General features: G+C 41.2%; 1 protein-coding gene across 2 annotated transcripts in view; it reads right to left on the reverse strand.

Annotated features, from left to right (window-relative positions):
• The window catches only part of LOC137277635 (uncharacterized), a 33,991-nt gene extending 22,218 nt beyond the window's left edge, over positions 1-11,773 (reverse strand). The window contains exons 1-6 of one of the 2 annotated variants that reach the window (XM_067809462.1): positions 11,720-11,773; positions 10,784-10,934; positions 9,508-9,619; positions 8,158-8,243; positions 7,773-7,861; positions 5,214-5,325 (exon numbers count right to left, since the gene is read on the reverse strand). In XM_067809462.1, coding sequence (XP_067665563.1) covers positions 5,214-5,325; positions 7,773-7,861; positions 8,158-8,243; positions 9,508-9,619; positions 10,784-10,913 — 529 coding nt within the window. In that variant the 5' untranslated portion in view covers positions 10,914-10,934; positions 11,720-11,773. The remainder of the gene's footprint in view (positions 1-5,213; positions 5,326-7,772; positions 7,862-8,157; positions 8,244-9,507; positions 9,620-10,783; positions 10,935-11,719) is intronic. The other variant, XM_067809464.1, reaches the window with a different exon arrangement.
• Positions 11,774-16,636: the final 4,863 nt, after the last annotated feature.

A 16,636-nucleotide genomic window follows, 5' to 3' on the forward strand; every position in this document is an offset into this window, starting at 1 on the left:
AAGTCAGTGCTTGTGCCGACATTAACAACCCTAGTAACTCTTGCCATTGGCGTAGGGTTCTGGGTGAATTCAGTGCTAGGGGTAGACTGCGCTGAATCTTGTCCCATCTGTCCTGAGGTACAAATAACATGCCCTGAATGTTGCAGGTCCAATATCGCCCCTATGAATTGTAATCTCCGAGTCGGTATTAATTCCGACTTCTCGTAATTCAGGAGCCACCCTAATTGCGGTAGCAACTTGATGGTGAACTGCCTGTGGAGATGAAGGACAACTGGACCCTGCTGAGCTTAAACACAGTCGTTGATGTAGCTCTCGAAAGTGATTCCCCGACAATGCAGGTAGCTTGTTATCGGTTTGGTTACCCGAGTAAAAAGCCATGGGTCCGTAGATATTCCAAATGGTAGTACCATCCACTGGTAATGACGTCCTTGGAACGTGAACCGAAGATACTTCCGGTGATCTGGATGTATTGGTATGTGAAAATAGGCATCTTGCAGGTCGAGGGAAATCAGATAGTCCCCTTTCTTCAAAATGGCAGGTTGACTGACACCATCCGAAAGTGGGGTGGTGGTGACAGAAACCGGGCATTGAACTGTTTCATGTTGAATATCAAACGAAGTTTGTTTGAATTCTTTTTTGGGACCAGAAATATTGGGGGGTAGAACCCTGGAGTAACAATGAGTGGGTGGAGCTGTTCTACAGCATGCTTGCCAGAAGTGTCTCTATGGTGGCCTGAAGAAACAAATTTAGATCAGGAGGATAAGTGCGTTGAAGAGGAGTGACTGTGAGATGGGGATTCCCGACAAGCGGCATCTGATATCTGTGAGTGAGAATCGCCGAAACATATGGATCTCGGAGAATCTCCCAGTTGGGTGCAAACTTTCCTAATCTTCCGCCCACCGGTGAGTCGAAGATCGGTATGATTGGGGACGGTAGGACCAAGTCGGGCAGCAATCTCTGTGAGTCACTGCTTAGAGGTGCCACTTCCAGTGTCGGGACCTGTCTTGGTGGGAGGACGAGAGGCGCCACCCTGGGAATGTTTTCTACCCCTGTTCCGTGTTTGGATAAAGGGTCTGTCACGAAAGCAGTCTTTCAAATCTGGGTTGGTTGGAGAGAAACGAGGCGTTCTGCGTTGTTTCAATGAACTTTGCAGCTGAGATTTCTGCATTTTCAGTAATTCAACAGAGACCTGAAAATGAGTGTCCTGATGCACCTTGTTTGAAACTTCTCCAATGTTACCACCAAAAAGCATATCTGAGGAAAAAGGCTGTCTAAACAATTCAGCCTTGAAGCGTTCATCCAAAGATGAAATATTGAGGGGCCTCTCCTGCGCACTGCAAGTACGTACCCGAAAAAATGGGATAATTGGTCTAGAATGACCTGAAGCTGGTCTAAGACAAACGCCATGCATCCCCTGATATAAGCATCTTGGTCAGTATATCCGTGATCAACAGCTACAGCAACGGCATCCACTGCCGAAATAGCACAATTGATAAAGGGTAGTGTGCGACGAATAGTCATATCCATATGTGCCAATTCCCTATCTTCCACAAAGAAAGATGAAGCAGCTCGTTTGCCACATAGGGTAGAAATATCCTCGTCAACTGATGGAGACGAAGCCAAACCAGAAAACCCATGGCCGTGAGCAATGGATGGCATAAACTTGGGTGAAGACAAACAATCCTTCACGCGTTTCAATTTCTTAAACTTTTCATTTGCAGAATGCACAGTCGTGGTGCCAAGGTAATGGTCGATAGGTCATAAGACACATTAAGGTCATCCGGAGATCTGCTCACCGACAGCTGAAGCTTTTCAACAATCCAGGCAAGTACATGCGAAGGTTCTACTAAATCAAAACTACCCTCTGGGGTAGAAATATCCGAATTATTTGGAGAGCGGGATGAGGGTTGATGAGATACACCAGTGGAAGACAGGTTACCAGTTGATGCAACTGGAACTGAACTTGACGTAGTCGAAGGTTGACATTGATTCCAAGCTACTGTAATAGCCCGAAGCATTGTATTTAAATTTGGCCCTTGAGAGGAATCCTGATTAGGATTCCATGATTCAGGCAGAATTGTCGCCCCCCGTCATATGATACGAATCCGTTTGACGTGAAGGAGAGCGACGGTCCCTGGAACTATACCAGCGTCTGGATGGGGAGCGAACTGGTGAAATCAAACGAACCATAGCATGTTGACAAGTCGGGGAGACAGAAGGATGGACCTAACTCCATCTGGCGATCTGGATCGATTAGTAGAGCCTGGCCTACCATCCCGATGGGATGATCTTGAGCGAGCAGGTGAACCTGAACGCTGAAGTGATCTAGTCCGGGAAACAACCCCAGAACGCTGATGCGAATCACATAAGTGGCATGAATCGGGATGAGCTGACGAATCAAATTGATGAGGCAAACCAGTTCGTGTACTCGAAATCAATTCGATTCCATCACTCACTTTGTCTAGAAGCCGTGGTTCGAGAAACTGCCTCAGTATGATTAAGTGAAGCCGAACGGTGCACTGAACTGGTGAACCCGTTCACGCAAACCTGTACATGGTGAATTGAAACGGCCATTTGAATTGATTCTATCTGGTGAATTGATTCGGCCATGTGAACTGATTCGATCTGGTGAATTGATTCGGCCTGGTGAATTGATTCGATCTGGTGAATTGATTCGGCCTGGTGAATCAATTTGGCGACGTGAATCCAAACGGGAGGAAGTTCCGATACCACCATTTGAATCAATACGTGTTTTAGTATGATCAATAGAAACAGACTGACGACCAACGCCACTCTGCTATGGTGAACATGACCGCTCAGTCGATCTCCGAGATGGATTCGCCTTGAATGACTTGGAGAACGGGATTTTTTGGTAATGCAGGTGATGCAGATCGGTGAACCAAAGCGACTGTTCTCACGTTTTGAGATGAACCAGATGCCCTAGAAACCAAGAGAGTAGACCTCAGATCGGAGGAGACAGTAGATACTAAAGGTTTATCCATAACAACTACCCTAGAGCCGGCCTGAGACGTTGAGCCAGGTGAAGAATGCGTCCCCAAAAGCTTCCGAACATCTTCCGAAAGGTAAGAATCTCGGAGAGCGGGGATGGTAGGACGATCCTGGCATGGTTTCTTGGTAGGAGTGGGGCCTTGGTCAGCAGATGCATTCCTAGCTCTATCTGCAATCCTACGAGCCAAACCCGCTTATAAGCCTTGAAATCTTCTGTTGATAAACCTGCACACTTCTCACAACGTTTCTCCCAAGAACATTGACCCACACAATCAACACACGATATGTGTGGGTCCAAAGTCGAAAACATAGTTTTACACTGAGCGCAAAACTTACGCTTCTTGTTTGGAGGATCTGTTTTCCTCATAATACAAAACAACTCAAACTCTATACAAGAACTAAGATACGTCCACTCTGTCGTGCGACAAGAAGAAGAATGATCTCTCTGAGGTAGTCACGTGGGTAGATAGGGGAGCATGCTGCATGCTCTGCATGGGCGAAGGGACCCGTCCTGTAAGGAGAGCAGCCTGGGGAACACGGGCATATGGACAAGAGAGGCCTACAGGAAAGTTCTAATTCGTTCCACTCAGCGTCGAAGCAAGAGAGAGAAGTGCAAATCGTGAGATAGGATAAGTTTAAAAATTACATCTTCCTTGTTGTAACTCGTGTTTGATGGTGTAAACCTGCATGTGTTATTTGTCATCATTCTCTGGATGGTCAGTCAATGAATTTATAACAGGTATAATTAGTAGTAACACCACTTCAGTTACTCAACAAAGGTTCCAGTTTGGCATTTCTCCTGTCTGGAGTAAATACTCAACATTATAAATTAAGGTCTGTAATGGCAAATGTATTGTATGTTATGTAATATGTGCATGTAAGTGATGCAAGAGGGTTTATCAGCTGAGTTACAAAAACAAACATTGATCAAAGGATTAACCGATAACACACTGATTGATTAATTACTTTTATCTTCTAGCGGATTTGTAAAAAGGCAGTGTGTGTAGATGTACACCCTGTCGTAAAGTGCGAGTGTAAAAACAACATCCTCCCTTCAAAGAATTAACCACCCTTATTGATTGATTGCTCATTATTGGTTAACTAAATTAATTAGAATGGCGGACATCATACAATCAGTTGCCAGGTGTGCTATCCTGGGTGACCAATGAGAGGTTTATCAAGTTTTCACCAATGTGAAAGATGTGAAACGATGTGTTACTTTTTCCCAAATTAGACTGTTGTAAGACACACGACACCGAGCAGGATTATTTGCCAGCTGCAGATGAATGGAATATCGTTTTTATGTGGATATTGATGGATACATTCCTGAACAAGGTAGTAGCCTGACATTGTTGCTATAAAATTAGGCTGTTTTACATTCATTATTTGCATTTTGTTTTAATTTCTTTCTTGTAGCATTCAGCAGAATCTATATGACAGCAAACACACACTAGATCACGTATGTGTGTGAAACAGGATCCACATTGGCAATCTATACAATGTATAAATGTTGCTGTCAATGACTCATGTTAGAAATTTACTGTAAGTATAAGTTGATCTGTCTACAATTAAACTATCAATTGCGCATACGGACTGCGTCACGAACCAGTCACGAATTCTGGGATATCATCCGGATACTCACGGGAGAAAAACAATAACAAAAGTTTACACCAGTCCACAGAAATTGCTCTGCATCAGTGCCACTTGAAATAGTTTATCAATTATATTATGATATGATTGTTTGATGTAGTTGGAAAGCCCAGTGATCCAGGTATTTGTGGCTTCAGATAGTGAGTGAGTGAGTGAGTGAGTGAGTGAGTGAGTGAGTGAGAACAGTTTTACACAGCTTTCATCATTATTCCAGCTATATCAAAGCAAAAAACAGTAAAAAATGTTCACATTTTAAAAAGAGAGACAAAACTCAAAATGACTGTCATTATATTCAAACATTTGCTGCACAAAAACACCAAACAAAGACTCAGCGATAACAAATTGAACAAAACATTATAATCACAACATCATCGCAACAAGAACCTTGCTTGAAGTTGGGTCAGCTCATAAAACTGCATTTCTGCAGTGAAATATTGGGATAGACATTCGGAAAAGTACTAAAGAAGGAGATTGAAGAGGAATGGATGATGCTCAAAATGATTGTCTTGAAATATGCAGCTGCTGACAAAAGGATACAAGTGATGATAACTTACATGTTTCAGCTCCCCTGTGAACTCCACCTATCCCACCTGTAACAAAAATGGGAATGCCCATCTTGTGAGCAACCAGCATTGTCCCCGATACTGTCGTCCCACCACTCAGTCCCTGAAAAACAACAACTACCTGTTGTGAATCACACAAGGTCTTGTATCGCTTAGAAACAGTGGGTAGGTGGGTAGGTGTATAGACCCTACCCTAGAACTATATAAAAGGAAAGGGATGTACCGACAAAGCCCTCCTCTGCAGGTTCCACGCCAAAATGATGGATCACCCAAGACAGCTGATGATTTTGGAGAAAACGCCCGATTACTGTAGAGGAAATGATATGTACATGTTGCACGACCCGAGGAATGCTGCACAAATCTAGCCCTACTTTGGTCCTGTCAATGTGACAGGAATTAATACACGAATTTAAAAGGTGAGTTTTTGCTGTCTTGGGTGATCCATCATTTGGACATGAAATTGTGGAGGTAGCTGTTTTAGCTTCATTTTGTAGGGAAATTATCTAGCTTTTGATCCGCAGGCCTCATTGGGCCCTTAAAGATATGGTATGTGGTGAAATTTGAGATTGAGGAAGGGTGGTTTCCTCACTACATCCCTTTCCTTTCATATAGTACTAGGGTAGGGTCTATATATGTGTCTTTCTAACACTGTTTCTAAGTGATACAAGACCCTGAGGGAAACATAATCACCTCATTCCACTACATCAACAATTATGTAACAATCCAACACACACAAAATGTCAGTAATTGTCAGGTAAATAGAAGAAGTCAAACTATCAAGTCTGTTATCTTACGAAGTGCAACAATTAATATTATCTGTGAATACCAGAAGGTAGGGATACAATGAGTGAAATAGCATCAATTACTGGATAAGGTGCTACTGCTATTAAAAGTTACTGACATCATAAAATATTAATAACCAAAGGTTGTTTCATCAACGTTATTATGTTAACATAGCTGTACCATACAAAGACATATTAACCATAACTCATGTGTAAATGGTGCAACCATATAGGAGAAGAAATTGACTCTAATAACCCAAAGTCAGAATAAACAACATATAAACAAAGTAAAGTCAACATGGCTAAGGCCGACAACTGTTGATAAACTGTAGCTTAACTTCAGAAACATGGAAGCAGCTAGAGATATGTCAGGTTTCCCTAGCCCAACAAAATATTTACTAGCTGAGGGCCAGTGGGTAGTCAAATACTTTCCACATTGTAGTGATGTACTGATTGAACAAACTACAAACACATCAAATGTTTCTGTGGCCTACCCCTATTCATCAATCACTCAAGCAGCAATCCTCTGGAATATTGTCTTACAGAAGAGTTGAAAAGAGCACCAAGTCTTGATGTTTTCATGTCAGACATAACGACCTTGCTGATGTGTTATGACTAGTGGACAAGTCAAATACATAGTGCTGTGAGCATACCTTCTGGACCTTAACATATTACAAATACTCAAGAATAATTCTCAACAATGTGCTGCAAAAACATCAAAGATCAGCAGAGATCTCAATGGCAACTTCTTTTCACAGTATTCGTGTAAGGTACCAGCACACAGCCACTATACTCGAACATGGTCGATTCGTTGCTCCAGTGGTTTGTGGAGTGAGTCAAGTAGCCAAGACAATATTGTAATTGACAATACCCCCATCGACACATGTGTTCTTTCACAGGTTTGTCTAATTCTCCCCCCAACATAAAGGGGCGGACGCGTTGTTTGGGTACTAATTCTTCTATATCAGCAGTCTTGTCTTCTTTCTTCTTAGCAAGGTAAGCTTTCTTCATGAATCTGACACAGCTTTCACCAATGTTCATTTTAAGAACAGTACTGAAGTGTCTGGTGGCCCTGGTATTGCCATTATCAATCACATACTTTGCTATCTTGGCTCTTGTGGTTGGAGAGAAATTGTAATTTTCTCGTTTTCGTTTGACACCACGTTTAGTAATGGTTGTGTCATGGCTACCACTTTTTATACTTTGTTCAATGGTCTGGTTAACAGCTGCCATCCTCTTGGCCTTAGATGTCGAGGCCTTCGAGGGATCTGGTCGGCCTATCTCTCCACGCTTCTGTATAGTTACAAACCTCCACATTTTGTTTTTGTGCGAGACTGACCATTCTGCCATTTATAGTTACATGCTGACTGACACTGAGTTATCAATCTCAGTGCTCACTGACCCTAAGTAGATGCTGTTGAGATCAAAGGGATTAACAAGAAGCGATGTAGTTTAAGTAAGCAAAGCCTCCTACTCTCGCAAAATCAATACATCGCAGAACAGACTTGGGGTACACTGACACAAAATTTTCAAGGCGTAGAATTTCCAGTTTCAGTATGTTAGGGAAAACACTTCTTGGTTTTTAGTAAAACCATCGGGGTCAGGAAATCATGGGGGCTCCACCCCTTGGGCTTCTCCCCCTTCCCCCTCCGGTTTTACATTGTCTACCAAAACCTCGGTGGCGTGTTTCTCCTATACATAATACCCATACCAGTCATCCAAACAGGTGTGTTCCAGTCTTAATAATGATGCCTTAACAGACACCTACCTGAGAAAGGACAATTGGGAAGTCTCTGCGTGATATTTTCACTAGTCCATCCCGCGATCCCAGCCATTCAAGTTCACTACTAGTCAGCCCTGGAGGTGAAATTAACACTTTTCAAATATTCCTCATCTTTCTCCCCTTAAATCCTCTATTAAATATTCATATCAAAACGATGTCTTCTGTAACCAATGCATGTCGTAAAGCGGGGACGAGTTTAATGTATCACAGAAAACCAGCCTTGTGAAAAATGATTCCATGCAAACCAGTGTTCTAAAATTGTTTGTGTTCAATTATGAGAAAACATGATCAACTGCTTGGTCGTTTAGTTATTGCAACCTTCAATGATTTCAGTTAATTGGACCACCACTAGAAACTACTCCGAACTCACCCACATACACCTTTCCTTTAATAACAGCCACTGTCGCAGGAACACTGCCATTTTGTCGAATGATATCTTCCACTGCCTTTGCCGTTCTGTAAATAATTAAATTGGACCATGAAATGTACACATCACATACCACTGATGTACTGTGCAGATCAACTATGTTCCAGCATGTGTACTGCCCAGCTCAGCTACAGCTGTATTGGAAATGCAGGTACACAAAATGTATTTTTCAAAATGTTCTAGAGAATTCTTAAGCATATTTGGATGCATCCTCGATATCTCCAGGGTATACGTTCCGATAAGTCTCCACTATACCCTGGACGCATCTACGGCTCTGCCCGATAAATTTATTTCCTCCCTTGACTGTCTTTTGATCCAGTCAGGTGTCTACGCTGGGAAGTTGAGCGAACCAATCAACTCACTTTCGTTTTTTGAATTATCTAACCGATTATACTTGTTAACAGAAACCATGCAGAGGTTCTCTGGAAGAGGTAGAAGGCTTTCTTGCATATGTTGTTTTAAAGTTTCGGACCTGTCAATTTGTTTGTATGATTTCCCTAAAATCTGGGATGCACTGCGAGCAAACCTTTGCAGTTGCGACCGCTACCTCTGTTGACACTGGCAACCTCAGTTATAACGGCGGCCTAGCTGATTGGCTACTGTGAGAAGGCGGTGTGAGCAAAGCGAGCTAATAAATTTATCGGGCAGCGCCGTAGATGCATCCAGGGTAAAGTGGAGATTTATCGGAACATATACCCTGAAGATATCGAGGATGATTTGGACGGACTTTGGAATAAACCTTAAAAAAGAATAATAATTTCCTGACAAATTTATCAAATTGGTTGACTTACTTTGCAAAAAAATAAGCTGAATAATAAGTAGTTGTACTTATAATGATACTCATTTTAACATCAACCCATGAAAAATGCTTGTCCCAACGACATTATACAACTTCATCTACTACCTTCACATGTTGTGTGCAATGAACAGCTGTCATATACACGAAGTGCACTGAATGTACAAAATCAATGTGTCAGTAATTTGCCAGTACACATAGTGATGATGATGCCTGGACTTGGAGGGCAAGGACACACCTTGAGAAGTGTGTCAGAGATATACAATAACATTCAGGTCATCGTTTGTCCAATACTTCCTCACTCAGGTCCCAAACAGTCCACAACTTACGTTACACTTCCTCACTCAGGTCCCAAACAGTCCACAACTTACGTTACACTTCCTCACTCAGGTCCCAAACAGTCCACAACTTACGTTACACTTCCTCTCTCAGGTCCCAAACAGTCCACAACTTTCGTTACACTTCCTCTCTCAGGTCCCAAACAGTCCACAACTTACGTTACGTTATCAGGGTAAGGCATGCCATGGGTTGTGATAGTGCTCTCCAGTGCAACAATAGGTTTCCTAGAATGCATTGCATCTTCCACTTCTTGTGATATTTGCAACAGGCCTGAGAGGAACATAAAAGGTTTATTCACATTATGGACCCATGAAGTACCAGCGTAGAACAAGCCTTTAGCAAACAATGCTTGCTATAACAGAAGACTATGCTTGTTGTAAGAGGCGACTAATGGGATTGGGCGGTCAGCCTTGCTGACTTGGTTGTCATGTCATCGGTTCCCTGGTGTGCAGATTGATGCTAATGCTGTTGATCACTGGATTGTTTGGTCCAGACTCAATTATTTACATACCACCGCCATATAGCTGGAATATTGCTGAGTGCGACGTAAAACTAAACTCATTCACTATTTACTACATGTCTTCAATGTAAATTCAGATGGACTATACTGTGTTACTTTCGGGCAGATTGACATCTCAAGATCATACTTGAAAAATTTCTCATATGACGATGTGTGTGCATGTGTATGTGTGGCTGCTTGTACATACCCTGACTTTAGCCAGTCTTATCTAGAGATACTCACTGAGATACCATGCCGCAGTTAAGCATGAATACCCTACTCAAACATTAAACGCCAAGCCGACCAGTTTTTGTTGTACCCATTTATGCCAAATGCCAGGAAGGGACCAGATTTTAATATTGAACCCATGACCTTCTGTTTTCTAGGCGAATGCTATAGCCAGTACACCACACAGGCAGTTTACGACCACTGTACTTAATAAGTGAGTAAACAAGCTGGGTTCAACACTCCTCTAAACAGTGTTCTAGTTATCACTATATGTCTTTTTGTTGCTCAACCCTGCACAGAGCAATATTCCTGCTATGTCACAGTCATCTGTAAATAATCAAGTCTGGACCAGACAATCCAGTGATCAGCATCATAAGCACTGATATACACAATTGGGATACAATGACTTGTGTCAACTGAATCAGCGAACCTGATCACCTGACCCCATTAGTCGCCTCTTAAGATATGCATGGGTTGCTGAAAAACAATTTTAAAATCTGTACTGTTCTCAGAATTCTGAATTCTGAGTTCGAAACTGGGCATGTCAAAAGGAAATAACTTATGGATGACAGGGTGACGCCATCCAGTGCGACCTGATGAAGCATATGATAATAATGCATAAAGAAGTGCATATATCTTACCTAAAAAGTTATTACATATTTACTGCCACAGCAATGGTAAGTAATAAATGTCACATATACACATACCATTTTTATTAACAGCTGATCCATGTGTGTATTTATGTATGGAGGAAAATATGCTGCTTTTGTTTTCTGATATTTTCCTGAAAATCAGCTGTGACAAGTACTGTCCTCTGGTGCAGGTGATCAAGGACATCACTTTACCTTCCCATCAGACCTGTACAGAAATTGCCATTTTACAGTTTTATGAGCCATCACCAAAAATAGAGAAAGAAATGACAAAATGAAAGAAATTTCACAGCCATCAATTGTCTATTTAACATTTGACAACAGGTCATGCTACGTGAGCAAGTTTTGTTATATGGCAGCAGCCTGTAAATAATCGAGTCTCAAAAGGATAATCCAGTGATTGACAGCATGAGCATCAATCTGAGAATTTTGAACCGATGACGTGTCAGCCCAGTGAGAGAGCCTGACTACCCAGTCCCAGCTGAACAAAATGATTGTTTGTTTTTTTATTTAAGTACAGTAAAGAGCAAAACTGCACAATTCATAACAAATATTACTAAGGCATTTGTTACAACACTAGCATCTTTAATAATGACTCTTAAAAAGCACCTAAAGATATATTTAAATGTCCCTAGATAAAACTAAAACGTGTTTTCAAACACTTAAAAGTTTGACTTTCATCCAACAATCATTTGAAAATTCAAAAACAATTTCGAACATGTACTAGAAACAGAATCTTTAAGTTGCAAATTTGCAAGTCAATAGTAAAAAATTGAGGGGAGAGTTAAGACGGTAAGAGTTGCATGCCCCTTCCTATTGTATTTCCCGAATGTGCAACGTGGCGGAACATTACTGAACTAAACATTGTTTCTGTTATTGCAACATCATAATAATAACGTAACATGTTTGAACAATGAACTGTCATAAGTATTTCAAGCTAAATAGACACATAATTAAGAACCACAGGTTAGAACGCAAACATTCTGCAGTTACCTTCGGTGGATCAACTTCCGGAGCAGCGAGATCGAGGGTTCAAAGGAAAACTGCCGCTGATTGGCTGTCACGGTCTTCCCCGCTCAATTTAAAGGGTACTTTTAAAATCCCATGGGAGTTTGTAAATGCTCAAGATTCAAGTTTGAAATCGCCATAAACATTCTGTCTGATTGTTTACATGTATTTTTTTTATCGATTTACCTACTAATTTCAAGTGTTAAGCGTTGTGTTTGTGGTTGGATTTCATAACAATAAACTAATTTAATAAAACTACAGATATAGACAGACGTCGTTGCTTTATTTATTCATAAAAAAACTATGTCATTGAGGCATGTGACTTAAACTGTATTTGATCCAGTGAATTTATGGGTTTTTTTCGTCTGTTGGTGATACATTACGTCATATGGATTTAAAGAACACATTAATAAATTTGTATGATTGTTTTTCAAGAACATTAATCAGAGATTTTCATGTTAACGTGAAAAATACTGAGTGAATAATATCATCTTCTTGTTCATCGAAGTAATTATATTTGCTCACGATTATGTCACCAGTGGGAGAATGATGATGCCGCTTTTGCCTCTCCAAACAGTTTTTGAAAACAAATACTAAGTCCCCAAACAAAACAATAATAACCAAAATATAACATGGTATTCTGAGGAGTTGAACTATTCAAAGTTTAATTTTATGTTGTATTTCACTACGTAGTTGTCATTGTCGTTATAGCTATATGTACTTAAGGAACACATATCATCAAACGATTCTAAACGTATACTTGTATTAGTGTACTAAAGTGTACTCATGTATTGGCGGACTAGAAATGTGCAAACTTTAATTGTTTTTCTTCACTACAGTATGCTAAGGGAATCGGGTGGTCAGGCTCGCTGACTTGGTTGAAAAATTATCGTATCCCAGTTGTGCTGATCGATGCTCGTGCCGTTGGTCACTGGATTGTCTGGTCCAGACTCGATTATTTAGAGCTATAGTATTGCTGAATGTGGCTTACAAACAACAAACAACAACAACGACAACAACGACCACCTCCCACCCCACTCCACCCAAAAAAACGAACACCCCCCCCCCAAAAAAAAGAACAAAAAACAAAACAAAAACAACAAACAAACAAATGAAAAAAGAAAGAAAGCTCTAATGTGCGGCGTGTCTGCAACATGTATTCACATATTTGTCATGTATCATAATTTATATCTCACATTTACATGTAACATCCTCATATTGCCTGGCAACGAGTTGGATTTATATGCTTATTTGTGCCAGTACCTGTGATATGATATAGGATCTAGATAACGTGTACATGGTATAAAAAGTGATACATGTTCTTATATGGGAACTTAGCAAAGGGAAGTCAGTGCACAATTTACTACCAAGGTGTACATACATCGCATTCTGCGTTGTTTAAATTTTGACTATTTAAATTCTTTTGCACAGGAATACCTTCTGTTTCGACAGATTAGCGGCTGGTCGCAGTTCGAGATTTCACGTGCACAACACATTGTGATTGTTTGGACAGCAGCCCAACCCACGGGAAGTAGGGACACTGTTGCTGTGCTGTTGTTCAGGATCGCTCCATCTCCTTTCAATAGCAACTTGGCTCGTTAGGATACAATTAGATTAACTCTTACCCTGTGACTATACAATGTATATCATGTTTACTGTAACAAGTATACACAGGAACCTGTTATCGCTGTGGAGCTTAACACAGACCATAGATCTACACATAAATACTCTTTGTGTAAATAACCCGGCCCATTTAAATTGAAAAGAAGCCCGACGGAGGCCCGAGATTCAGAACCTGGGGAAATATATACTTGCTTCATTAGCACTGCTGGGAGAACTTGGCAGTAGGGAAAATAATATGGTTCAAGCAGGGACTGTGAGGCAGGCTACATATATGCTCCAATGCAGCGTTTGTAATGCTTAAATTTACCAGTTGGCCATCGGGACCTGTTGTCGCTTCGTGGCTTTAAAATCCACTGTACAGACCCTGAATGAAATCTGCAGACCCTTTTTGTTAAAGTCAAACCAATACAAACAAAGTGCACTACATTGTACAGTTTCACACAAAGTCGATCAGCGAAGACTATGGCGCAGGGAAAGTTTGTATTTTAGTCGAGACTGGTGTTTCCCTTGATAGATCATGGATGATTCTCGAATGTTATTAAAACACGGGAAAGATTCTGGATGAAAAACATAATGACACATAATTCACTGGCCATAAGAGCTTGCAGATATCTGAAACTGCCGGCCCGATACAACAACAACCGGCGCTGGCGATTACATTGTATTTCGAACGCTGTTAGACTTGAATCCAAGTACTATACATCTATGGGCCCAGCATTCAGTACAGCCTTGGGCCAAGAATACGGCTGAGGGCTGTAACCAGTGTATCCAAACACCAGTATTGGCCTTGTGCAGCTCACATTACTAGTTCACGTAATATCTCCGCTGACAGATGGTGCAGGGAAGGAAACCAGACTTTGACTTCTGGAGAAAAGCAGAGGCTGTTTTAGAGTTTAAGTTAGACTAGCATCTAGTCTCTCAAACGAACATATTTTTAAAAAAAATACTTTTCATAAATTATAATAATAAAACATTATGAAAAGGGGCATAGGGACTTTCTTCATATTCTTGACCTGCACGGACGTTCTTGGATATATTTGTTTCAAAATATTTATGCCTACAAAACAATTCAAAATGGAGAACAGAAACATCTTTAATAACTGGAGCTGAAACAATCTAGACTTGTGTAGGTCTCCTATTCAGTTCAGACTTGGGGGTCTGGGGAACAGATTAGGTTTATGACTGTCATCGACTTTTGGGCATCAAGAAACTATATGCTCAGCGTGAACGATATGTGGTACATATATACACACATATACACACGCGAGTCGGTGAGTACGGTGAGTACATGAGGTTACGCCGCGCTCAGCAATTAATATTCAAGCTATATGATGGCAGTGCAGCTTGCTGTCCCGACTTGGTGATAACAAGGACTCTAAACCACGTATAAGGAACTGCGGTTATGAAGAACTGAAACTAACATGTTATGAAGTTCTAACGACTTCGATGTTTAAAAACGTGAGAAAAGCATAGATTTACTTTGTAGATTCTGATTGTTTTTGGAATGACGTATCCCGAGAGGGCGAACTACCAGGGATTCTAACACTGGGGCTAATTACTTGAATTAAAAACGGCCCAAACTGACACAATATTAAATACAATTGACGTCCTATCTTACTACTGTCAGTCTTTTAAAAGTGCACCACTTACTATATCTCGCAATACCTTTTTTAATATACCGATACATATCCAATTCCAGAACTTCGGCTCCAAGGAGACATTGAAAATACCTTTGTCACAGGTGACTCGACATTTCATCATGAAACATCGCGCGTTTTAACTTTGAAGAGTCTGTGGTGACCTACTCTCTCTTTACTTATTCACACTGTATATTGACATTTTGTTAGGTAATAACGGTAACATCAAAGGAATAATCATCCATTGATCACTTACCTACTTAGGCCTGTCTTGGGAGCACCCTGTCCTGGGCCTTGATTTTCGAAGCTCTCATAGCGCAAAGACAGTCGTAAGTTAATGTTAATGTATGGCTCTTACGACTATCTTCGTGCTAAGAGAGCTTCGAAAATCTAGGCCCTGGTTCCAAGTGAATCCACTTTTCATTTTATCACCATCGAAGTTGCGTCGCCAGGTGCTTTTTTAGACCTGCCTCTCCTTCCTTTCCCTGAGGATTCCATGTTAGTCCTGTCCCGTTCCTTCCAGATTTCCTCTTCTGTTGGTGACTGGCGGGCTTCCTGTCAAAGGTGGTGTTGCTGGTGGTATCAGGCCAGCGGATCTGGAGGATTCTTCTGAGGCAGCTGTTGATGAATGTCTGCACTCTGGGGATGGCCAGTTTTGTGCCCCCCCCCCCCCCCCCCCCCCCCCCATGTCTCTGCTCCGTATAGTAGGACTGACTTGACATTGAACAGCCTGATCTTTTAGTACGTTGAGCCCTCCCTGCAGTGCTAAGACTCTACATAAAGCAAGTTGGTTCAGTGAGCAGACAGTATTACTTGCACGTAAGAGGATTAAGGATGTTTTCCACAGAGAGTTTTGTAAGTGACCTTCTTTGCCAGATTTTCAGAAATCATAGTAAACAATAGACCGAACGAAAGTTAGATGGATGGGCTCGAAAAACAAACCGTTGGAAACGTTCCTAAATGGAAACCGAATGGGCATGGGGCTCATTTACGGTGCTTGGGATAGCAGTGACTTTAAGGATAAGCTTAGAAAACGGTCCATCTGGATGCCCATCTTGTCCACACGTAACTTATCGAGAGAGTTGGTAGGTCTCATGATTTTTAGAAACAAATTCTCATGTATGTTTAAATTTGGTGTCTTCTCGACATAGTTGGTACATGGTGCACATATAATTTACTGCTGTATATATCTGAAACAACATGACACAGCAGGTTAGGATAGGGGGATTTATGTCATAACCTCAACCAGTCACACAATTGTTTTCCAGGAAGGTACGGACTGTTCGTCTGACCCAGTTTCGAGTGTACCCTGTATAATGAAATTCAAGTTTTGAAGGAATGCTTTGATCCATTGTAAAAACATTCATGCCACACACTGTAGAAAGTTAACACAACATTAGGCCTGTTTGTCTGAGGCTTATCTGTGTTTCCGTTATGTGACCTGAACCACGTGCGTTGTATACCGAAAACGTGTTCAAAGTGAATTTTAATGAATGTCCGCAACTCGAATGAGGTGTGGTGCAGAATGAGGGGTGAGTGACTTAGTTTAGTTTTACGCCGCACTCAGCAATATTCCAGCTATTGTAGTGAACGTCAACGGTATCGCAACAGATCTCTTGAGTGGCCACACTGCGCTAGCAGA

Source organism: Haliotis asinina, chromosome 3, assembly GCF_037392515.1.
Source record: "Haliotis asinina isolate JCU_RB_2024 chromosome 3, JCU_Hal_asi_v2, whole genome shotgun sequence".
NCBI lineage: Eukaryota > Metazoa > Mollusca > Gastropoda > Lepetellida > Haliotidae > Haliotis > Haliotis asinina.